The following is a 10,730-nucleotide window of genomic DNA, read 5'->3' on the forward strand; positions in this document are numbered from 1 at the left end:
TTCCTGCTGCTTTTGTCAATCCAGGCTGGGGTGGCTGGGAGTGTGTTTCAAACCCACCGTCTTCCCTCACATCCAGTGGAGGTTTCATGTTAGAGAAACATTTTCCTTTCCCCTGTTACCTCGTCTATTGTAAACAAGTACTTTAAAGTCCTTATTGAAACCCACAGAAATTCTTTGCTCTTGTTTTGAAATCTAACCCCCTGGTATACTTTGGAGGATTTAATGTGTAGAGTTCCCAGTGTTAGTTTGCTCTGCTAGCTCAGCCTTAAGAGATGTTAAGGATAATAAACTTAAAATAACCTCTAGTTCCTCAGGAGGCTGCATAACTTAAAGTAAAAGATTCTGAGCTGATTTTTAGAGTGACCTTAACTCTTTCTGAAGAGTTTTATGGTTTTAACTTTTCCATTTCCATTAATCATGTAGATTTTCAGGCTGTGCATGGTCAAACCCTAACTGAGGGTTTGGGAAGTGATGTGGGAGGAAAGTGTCAGCCCAAGCTCAGTCTCTTGTCCCCATCCCACTCTCTGGCTACTCCAAGGAGTTCAGTTACCTTTGCTTGCGCAACCTTATTAAAAAAATTCATATTTCCAGAGCATGACATACTCGGTGATGACAACTCAGCAGGACTCAGTTAAATTTTTTCTCCTCTCATGCAGTCTTTTAAAATTCTTTTGCAGTACATCACATCAAGCAACAACAACACGCCCATCCAAGGATTTTACATCTACTACCGGCCTACAGACAGCGACAACGACAGCGACTACAAGCGGGATATTGTGGACGGTACGGTGCCGGGCACGCGTGCTTGGAGCGCTGCTCCATGGGGAAGGACACCCTGTAGCCATGTTGGCTGTGTTTATATGAAATCTAAACTGCTTTTCCCAAGCAAAGTCTTGACAATATATCTCACAGGAGGAGCTATCTCAACCACCTAACGTCGGGTTTTGCCCACACGTGAGCTGGTTTCTTCCTCCTGAAGCCTCTTTGACGTGGAAGCTTGAGAACTAAATGCTGGGCTTAGGTCTGGCTTGTTAGACAGCTGCAAATCCTTAATGAAGGTCTATTTAAACTGGTGTAGCTTCAAGTTGTATAAAGAGAAAGCAGTGTAAATGAGGTTTAACCCAGGATAAAAACATCTGGGTTACAGACTGTATTAACAACTAGCTGGCTTTTAAAATTATTTACCCCAGCATGGACTTTCTAAGCTGATCGTACCTCGTGTGTAATTGCCCTTCTCTCCTCTTACTTTGCCTAATCACTTCTCCTGCTATAAGGAAGTTGCTTTTAGCCTCAAGTGCTGTAGCACTTTGCAAATGCAGGTATGTTTGTGCTTCATTCTACCTCTTAATCAAGTTATTTTTTTCCCCTGTGCACATTAGATCATCTTTTTCCTGGAAGAAGTTATTAGATAATGTCTATATTAGTCCAGAAGTGGAAAACCCTTTTAAAAATACATTATTTAATGTCCTTATTGCTCGGGCTGAGCAAATGCAGTGATCTCATTCTGGCTCGATGACGTTAATTATTTTTTTCCCCCTCATTTATTCAGTTACAAGAGGAATGGGCCTTTATTTTGAAAATTTTCCCCTGCCAGACAATACTGCACATAGTACTTTGATGCATGACATAAGCTTTTGCACACTATAAAGCTATTAAAGATCCAGAGTTTGAGCTCAGAGGCTTTAAAGAACCTTGTGCAGGCTGCACCTTCATCTGCAAATGTATTTTAGCCTTTGCTAGACAGAACTTGTGTGTTTATAAATCTTATACACTGAGCAGTTAGTTGTTTAAGTGGGCTCCACTGTGCTGTGAAATTAGCTTGTTTCGGGTTTTTTTTCCGAGCGTGTGTGTATTGAACTCTTTGTGGCAGTCTGAAACCATTAGCAGCTGCTCCGCTCTGCCAGAGCCTGCAACAGAAATCACTTGGTGGAAAGATTTAAACTTCAACTTTTCTTTACTGTGCTCCCCTAAATTAGCTTTTCAGGAGGGGGAAAAAAAAGGAGAGAGAACTATTTTCAATTAAGTTGTGATTGGAAGCACTTGATGTGAAATATGTAGAGGAACATGTGACTTAAGGTATTTTTGCCATAAATCACTTGTTCTTCCCTTTTTCCCCCCTCTGTTACCTTTGAATTAATCTGGTTTTTGACAGGGAATTTTATCTTGAAATGACTGCATGAGTTGTGGAAAAAGTGTTGTGATGCCTGTGCTAGCTAAGTGCTTGCCGCAGGCTTTCCTCACCGCTTCCTGTTAAGTCTTGTCTTTCGAGACATTCAAAACTCTGCAGAAACCTTTTTTTTTCCCCTTATAAATGCCGCTACAGGCAAAATCAGATTTTATTTGAAGGAAAAAACAAGCAAAAAGCTTGACTCGGATGGCTCCTCCATATCTCTCAGCCGCTTTAAGCAAAAGCAAAAAAATCACCCCTGTCCTGCATTTGTCTGTTTCTGGTCTGAATTTCTCTGTTTCGAGGATCGTGGAGATTGAATTTTGAATGTAAATGCAGTCTGATGTCAGTTGTTTAAATGTTTTCCCTTGCTAATGGTGCACGAAGAGGACAGTTAAAGTGCCTGTACTGATTCCAGTTCCACTAATGGTTTGAAGCGGAAACCTAAAACCTGGTGTAGTAATTACCGAAAGGAATGCTTGGGGGTGGGGGCGCCGGGAAAAGCGAGTCTGAATCTTGGGAAAACGTGCGATTTAGGGAAAGGCGGTTCCAGCTTCAGCCAGGGCTTGTCCACCCTCACTGGGACGTGCAGCAGGCCAGAGCTGGACACGAACTGTGCAGGGCAGCCCCTTGTCCGGAGGGGCCCTCCTGGGTATCCCCCACCCTACTGGGGCCGGGCAGAGGGTCTGGAGCTGGGCTGGGTCCCGGAGGAGTTTGAGCAGCGTCACGGTGACAGCCCCTGCCCGCCGAGCACGCCCGAGTCTTTTTATTAATGCTTAAATCAGTAGGTGGTAGACAGTTCCTTAGAAACAGTGGAAACAGTTCAAGGTGGTATTTTCCAAGAGGGATTAAGAGCACTCAAACAGTTAATTAAACTCCTTAAAAAAAAAAAAAAAAAAAGAAAGAGGAAAAAAAAAGGTCGCTGTTTAGTAAAATTTGTCACATGCCCGTGAAAGTAAAAACTGGGAATGATTTATCCTGAAGTGCTCAGTACTTCAGGAGGGTGTCTAAATGAAATGCTGGCCAGAGGCCAGAGATGACAAAACCGTCCTATTAGAGAAGATTGCTTGGCTGGGGCTCGAGCTCCACGGGGGCAGTGGCACCGGGACAGCCTTTGTTCCCAGGATGGTTCATAAAATGCACGTTCAATTATTTGCGGTTTTGGCCAAAGTGAGCAACCCAGACGTGTCCTTCCTGCGGGACACCGATGGCTGCAGTGGTACCTCGCACCTCGAGGGCAGCAGAGGAGGTCTGCTCACAGCCAAGTTCTTCCCTTGGCCCAAGCTTCCTGTGCCACTTTTCCTTGTTATTTGCCCAGTGTACTGTAAATAGTCAGCATAATCCCCCCATAACCCATCCCTTTGGCAGTTCCATGTTTAGGGTGCACAGAAAGCCCCCTAACCAACAGGGCTGCTGTTGAGTTTAAAGGCCCTTGTGTGGGCACTCAGATGTCTGGGTTTTGAGTTTAGTGAGTTCTGGCTTTTGTAGAGAAAGACTTTCTTAAAAAAATTAGTTGAAAGTACTGAAAAAAACCTCCCTTTAATTCATCAAAATGTCCTTCTAATAATCAATTTCACCAGATAACACAAGTCTTAGAGAGTCATGGAATAATCTGGGTTGGAAGGGACCTTAAAGATCATCTAGTTCCAACCCTCTGCCATGAGCAGGGGTGCCACTTGTAGACCATGGTTTCAGCTAAGTCCATAAACTGTTACTAAAGATTTTTGTGCTAGCAAGACAAGCTGCAGTGCCCCTGCATTTGGTAGGGAAGGACCCTGCGATGCACTCATCCATAATTCTGGCTCCTGTGAGTAACTGAACTGCAGTCGATTTACTTTTTCTCCCCACAACAGGTACAAAGCAGTGGCACCTGATAAATCACCTGCAGCCTGAAACTTCTTATGACATTAAGATGCAGTGCTATAACGAGGGAGGGGAGAGCGAGTACAGCAACGTGATGATCTGCGAGACCAAAGGTGAGGCTGCGGGGCCGAGCCGAGGTGGCGTTTGGGATGTGAAAGATCCACGGGGGGGGAACTTTTTGTGCAGCACAAAAGTCAGCTGCAAGGATGACCATAATTTTCTGGAATGTTTCGGAGGATTGTTTTGTCTTCCGAAGCTGGGATTGTTTTGAACATATGGAAAGTGATCCGTTGCACTCCCGAGGCTCTCAGCAGAGCTCTGCAGCTTTGCCTGCCCTCAGAGATAGTGCTGCTGCCTCTGCGGTGCTGATGGCCTCTGCTTGGGAGACAACCCTGTGCCTGAAGATGACAGAATTGATTTGTATGTCTGTTTTATGTCTTCAGGGCTCTGTGACACGTTGTATAAGTGCAGACCACAGCAATTGATGGCTGTGTTGGCTGCCTCCATCCCTAATCCTGCATGCCTCTGGCACAAAGTTTGTACTGTTCTCGGGAAGTGTCAGATATGGCAGTCACATTTATTTTGCGAAGAATTCCTGTCTCCTTTAATCTCTAAAACCAAGTAAGGCTGTAAAGGGAAAATGCAGACAGTAAACTTCAAATGCAGTGCTATGAAAAAATGTTTGAAAAAAAAAAAGAAGAAAAAAGCCCTCTGGGAACGGAAGCATCAAAATTCAGCGAAGTGAGTAGTGAAACCTTTGAAGGAAGGAGTAGGAGCTGCAGGGCTTCAAGGCTGCACACACAGTTGGTCTCCCTCCTGCAAGGAATATAACTTTCTTCTCTAATTTTAAAATGGGCGAGATGTAATCTGTCATTCACACTGCCTCTTCTGTAAAATTTATCTCCCCCAGGCTTATAAGGGTGATCCAGCTTATCCAACATACCTACATGGAGGTGCTTGTGTCTCTCTGATCAGCTTCACTCCTAAGCCAGGCACCTCTTTTAGGTCTTTAGTGTCAAATGGAATAAATCTGAACTGGGGTGTACTGGAAACTAACGTAAATGCAATTCCTGGGTTAAGCTAGCATCTCATTTTCAGTGATTTTCTGTTCGTCTCTTGGTTGATCTTCAACTGTGTGGTTTGGAAAGGGGGTTAGCAGGGTTCACATCAGATAAGAGTAGGTCACCTGGCAGCGCCTGGGCGAGAGAAATGTGTGTTGTGGTTTTCCCTGACCTCAGAAGTGGAAAGATTTATGCTCTTTCAAGTTGAGAGTTCGAGCAGTTGCAGCCATGGGTACCTCGAGCGGCTCGTTAAAGTTCCAGTGACCTCAAAGAGCGGGTGAGGATAATCACCATTTTCCAAGGCAAATAGTTATTACCCAATAGGAGTTGGCATTCTCATTGTAGGCTTTAATATTGACTTGGAAGCTTTCTTTGTGAGGCATTGGGACTCAGACTCAGCAGTAATTATTTTCATTTCATAGTGAAAAAACACCTTTAGAAAATGCATTTAGAGGATGTACACGTACTTGTCTCTGCCCATCCAGTGAAACGCACGCCGGGAGCATCTGAATATCCAGTGAAGGACCTGAGCACGCCACCGAACCCCCCCGAGCGGGCCGGGGGCAGCGGGGCCGTGCCCGCCAGCGGCCCCGTGCGCAGCAGCGACATGCTGTACCTGATCGTGGGCTGCGTCCTGGGGGTCATGGTCCTCATCCTCATCGTCTTCATTGCCATGTGCCTGTGGAAGAACCGCCAGCAGAACGCCCTGCAGAGTGAGTGGGGGCTGGTTCCCTTTCCAGAGTAAAATTAGGAACGTCTATGCTGCGTTTTATGGATGGGAAGCAGTTTCCTGTTAGGAGCCAGCTGGCGTTTCTGTAGAGACTTGTACTTCCAGGTGTGCCTTAGGTGCAAACTTAGGTTTTTAAGAGCAACAATGCCTCCATTTCTTCACACTGATGCTCCCTGTCCTGATGTGTCCCTGGAGGATTGTGCTGCAATTTCACCCAGGGGGTGGTGTGGGAAAGGCCTGGACAAAGTTTCTGCGGTTTGTGTCTAATCCCTTGCATAGGTCTCTGATGATCGCAGAGGCAGAATAATCGTAAGCACTTGTTGAAATGTGGAGAGTTAAACCCTGGATCTCTCTCTTTCTTGAGTGCATCTGGAAAGAAAGAGAACTTGCAGCTCTAGGACAAGTCCCTTGTTACCTCTTAGTCCCTGCACAATGAGATGGCATTGAATGGCCAAGTCTTCCAGAGGTGTTGATAAGGAAAACCTCTTCATTAGAGAGCAGGAGCCTGGAGCAGGAGCTTTGCAAGGTGCTCGGTACCCTCCAGCAACCTGGAGCCAGCAGAATCTCTGCACTGGCCTTCTCTGCTTCTTGTACATAAATCAGCCTTGCTCTTGCCACAGACTGTGGTGATTTTTAAATGCCTTTAATCTACAGAGAGAAATGAAACAAAACTCCTTGCAAGATCAGATAGTGTCTTCAGCTGCAGCCCAGAGAGATCTTCTGGAAGCAGCTTATAGCAGATATAGCAGAGGAGCTGTTGGTTTTAGGACGCTCTTGTAGTGATTGACATCAGCCAAGCCCTTCCAGACCAACATTTCTGGTCTGCTCTCCAGGCTGTGGCTGTTTTCCATGTCTACATTTGTGTGCTAAGCACTTGGATATCAGAGTTAGTTCACAAAAGCTGGAGAAAGAAAAAAGGAGTTTACTTTTTAGGGATGCTCGTTTAGCTTCTCATTTAGCAATAAAAGTGCTCTCAGAAGTAATGTCTTTTGCAGAATACGACCCTCCTGGCTATCTCTACCAAGGGGCAGATCTCAACGGGCAAATGATTGAGTACACGACCTTACCGGGGACGAGCCGGGTCAATGGCAGCATCCACGGAAACTTCCTCAGCAACGGCCTCAGCAATGGCTGTCCCCACGTCCATCATAAAGTCGCCAATGGTGTCAATGGGATCCTGAGCGGAGGAGGAGCAGGACGGTACCCAGGGCACACCAATTCCCTGTCCAGAACACACGTGGACTACGAACATCCCCATCACCTCGTGAATGTAAGGTCCTACACCGGGTGGGAGGCTCAGCCCAGACCCTGGGGTTTATTCAGGGGCTGTGGAAGCAGACTTAATTTGGGTGGGGGAATACTCATCCATTGATACCAGCCAGTTCCACTGAATTCCTTATCCCAGAGGAAGCAACTGGGCTGATATTTGTGATACAAACATCATGGTTTTCATTTGAGAATATCAGATGACGGCAAGAATTCCACTTACTCTGGGAAATCTGCCTCTACCCTCCTCCTAACAGCATGTAAGCTCTGAGAATGCCTCAGTGCTGGGCTGAGATACTTTACTTGTACATATGGTATTTCTCAATCTCCAAGTTAAATACATTTAATTATAGCTGCTTATTCTGCAGCTTTATGGATCACCCGTTTTTCCCCCACCTGTTTCAGATCTGTAACTCTGAGCAATGCTATTAATTATGGCAAAGCACGAATGGCGCAGGAGGTTCCGTGGAATGAAGTGCCCCATACATCTTGAGCTGCAGCAGTGCAATAACGCTGCTTTTTTTTTTCAGTCTCCTGTTTGTGACTGTTGAGACAGGCTTGGTTTTTGTTTTGAAATTGAAAATAAAATTAAAAACTAATTTCAGTCTGCGATCCAGCCTTTGTATGCTGTGGAAAAATACTTCATTTGCTGAAACGTGTCCTGTTTCCAAGAGAGAATAATGATTTCATTATTGTCTATGGAAACAGATGGCTTGCATTCAAACTTACTAAACTTACTCAAAACTGTGAACATTGCCCAGGAAAACTGAAAGAAAAAGTTCAAAAGTCTGAATAACCCATGCTGTTTCTGGAGAAAAAAAACGGGTCTATTGTTTGTGTTGGTAATTGAGCACAAGCACTTCATTTTATTGAACAACAAATTAGCACTTGCACAGTAGTTGCCACTTCAGTTCCCTCCAGTCTGAGCCCAGACCAGTCAGTTCTTCACCCCATTCTGTCCTTGGCCTACCCATGTAGCAAGAAGTGCCCACTTTTGGTTGTTTTCAAGAGCAACCAAGACCCAAACTGGAGTTTTTTGACCTGTCCAACCTCTCAACGGGTGAAACTCTCCAAAAGTCTCCGAGCCCTCAGGAAGGGAACATCTGCAGTGCTCAAAAGCTCGCCCGGGAGAAAGCCTGGGAGTTTGCATTGATGTTTTGTCCCTCCTATTTTTATTTTTTGTGGGGGAAAGAAGGAAATACATGTGTGATGACACAGGTCTTGGAGCTCCTCTGTGCCATGAGGTGTCCACCCAACGCCGCTGTCTTACTGGGAACAGGTGACAGGGTTGAGTTTTTCTTTCCCCACTCCCTGTTGCAGAAAGTTTGAGTCACGCGATGTCACGCGATCTCTGCCCGTGGAGCAGGGCTGGGACTGGCACGTGGGCGAGGCTACGCAGGGGAACAGGATGTTCTGATCCTCGTTAGGTCGCTCTTTATTGTTTCAATGATTGGGCTAAATGAGGAAGGGAGCAACTGGCCAGGATGGCAATCAAGACTAATCAGGCATTTCCTCAGTGCTCCCTATCCCTCAAAAACTTCAGGATAAGCTCCATTTTTGCAAAAATAGGGATTGCTAGAAGTTCCCTACCACTTGAACTGCCAAAAGCCAGGTGAGCATTCCCAGCCTGGCTCCCTCCTGGAGGCCGGCGCGGAAGCCTGGCTCTGCAATTGGAGTGGCTCCCGCATCACTGTCTGCCTGGTCCCTAACAATGAGGTATGTGTTAATCTGGGCATTTCAACTGGCTTGTAATGGCCCCGTTAGCCAAAACCAACAACACAAAATCCCTCTCACCCGGAGTCATTGCTGGCTGAGGAATTACCCCATCTGTACAAATATGAAACGGTTCAAAAATCAGTGTAGTGAAGTAAACTGATCTAATCGGAGTAATTACAGGAAAGTGGGATGGGTTTGTGTGTGACATCAGCCCTCCAAATTTAATCTTCTGTCTCCCTAAACAAGCCTTGTGTGCTAATGAACAGCAATTCACTTTCGTGTCTGTCATCAGCGTTAAAAATAAATATATTTACAGTGTGTTTATTAAATTAAGCCTCAGCGTATTAAGCTGAAAACAGACCAGGGAAATGACCACATACTTGTCTAAGCTGCAGTTATTTACTTTTCCCTGACACACACACTGGCAAAGCCCTCCCCTGGCCTTTGGACAATCGCTCAGTGTTGCCATGCCACGTACAGCCCAGAGCAGGGCATCGATAACGTGATCGGAGTGGGGAAACTGAGTCAAAGAGCTCCTGGGTGTTCAAAGAGTGATTTGATTTCTGATTGTTTGTTATTAATCCTTCCTGCTGCAGGGTGGTGGGATGTACACGACAGTGCCGCAGGCTGACCCCTCGGAGTGCATCAGCTGCCGGAATTGTCGGAACAATAACAGGTGAGGAATAACCTGCACAAAGGCAGAACCTGCCTGGAGAGCAGCCCTCACTCTCTGTGCTGGGGTGGAGCTGGGGCTGGCAAAAGCTGAGAGCTGGAGTCCTGGCTGACACGAGGAGCTCCGTGGATGACCTGGAGAGCAGTTGAGGATTGTTCGTCGGATAGAATAAAACAAGTTGTTAAACCCCCAGAGCTCACTGTGCTCCTCTGATGCTCTCTAGGCAGGTTGGGCACTGGATTTTAAAAGAGTCCTTATTTCCTGTGTTTTCTTTAGTTTTGAGATAACAGAATCATTCCATATGGAGCTTGTCAAATCGGATTTAATTGGTCGTCCATATTTTACACTTCCTGACATTCCCTTAAGAACACTGACCAACTCACCCCTGTGCCTTCACATTGCTGTCCTTTGTAAAACATGGGATTTGAAGTTCTTGAGGCCTTCAGGAGGAGTTTGACCAGCCATTGTCAGAGTGGGATACATTTTCTTCATGGGAAAAAGGATTCTTGTGTAGAATAAGGGAAAATCTGTCTTCTGCGTTGTAGCTGGGAGTCGGAAACCTAATAAAAATTATTACATTTTTCACTTTTGGAATTATTATTCTCCTAGGCTTCTGACTAAATCTCTGGTTATTTTAATGATTATAAATAGGACTGAAAGTCAGACAAGCTGGGCTGCTCAGACTGGTAGGTTGTGGGCTTTTTTTTCAATCATACTTTGATTTTTCTGTATTGTTAAAATCTTCAGCTGCTGCCTTTAGGCGTGCATCTGGGTAAGATGAGTTGAAATTAATCATTGAATCATTGAATATTCTGAGTTGGGCCCACAAGCATCATCGAGTCCAACCCCTGTTGAACAATAAAGCTGTTGTTGAAGGCAGAAAACACATTCACTTTATTTTCATGGGTTTACTTTTTAAAATACCATTTATAATAGGCTTTGAATCCATCTTCCTTCTGTAAATATGTGCATGACAGTGTAATGCTGACAAGCTGCTGCTTGCAGGTGGAGCTGGGCATGCCTTGCCTGGACCAGTGTCCCTGGCAGGTCTCAGGAAAGCCCAGTACGTTCCCTCACAGATCCATGCTGTGCTTTCGAGCAGGCTGTGCAGCAGCTCTCACCAGGATGTCTGAGACTGGTGGTAGTTTGGAGCCTGCCATATGTGTTACACTGTAATTAAGAGCTTGCTTCCAGTTTTAAACACATTTAAATTTTTATTTGCTCTTTTTTTCCCCCTAAGAAAGCAAGGGAAAG

The 10,730-nt window shown here is 45.4% G+C and overlaps 1 protein-coding gene across 1 annotated transcript in view; it reads left to right on the forward strand.

The window, feature by feature from the left end:
- CDON (cell adhesion associated, oncogene regulated) overlaps positions 1-10,730 on the forward strand; it is a 55,372-nt gene that overhangs the window by 38,449 nt on the left and 6,193 nt on the right. The window contains exons 14-18 of the mRNA XM_008636889.2: positions 678-783; positions 4,021-4,143; positions 5,577-5,804; positions 6,817-7,091; positions 9,400-9,479. Of these exons, the coding sequence (XP_008635111.1) occupies positions 678-783; positions 4,021-4,143; positions 5,577-5,804; positions 6,817-7,091; positions 9,400-9,479 (812 nt within the window). The remainder of the gene's footprint in view (positions 1-677; positions 784-4,020; positions 4,144-5,576; positions 5,805-6,816; positions 7,092-9,399; positions 9,480-10,730) is intronic.

The sequence above is a fragment of the Corvus brachyrhynchos genome, unplaced genomic scaffold (assembly GCF_000691975.1).
Source record: "Corvus brachyrhynchos isolate BGI_N302 unplaced genomic scaffold, ASM69197v1 scaffold46, whole genome shotgun sequence".
NCBI lineage: Eukaryota > Metazoa > Chordata > Aves > Passeriformes > Corvidae > Corvus > Corvus brachyrhynchos.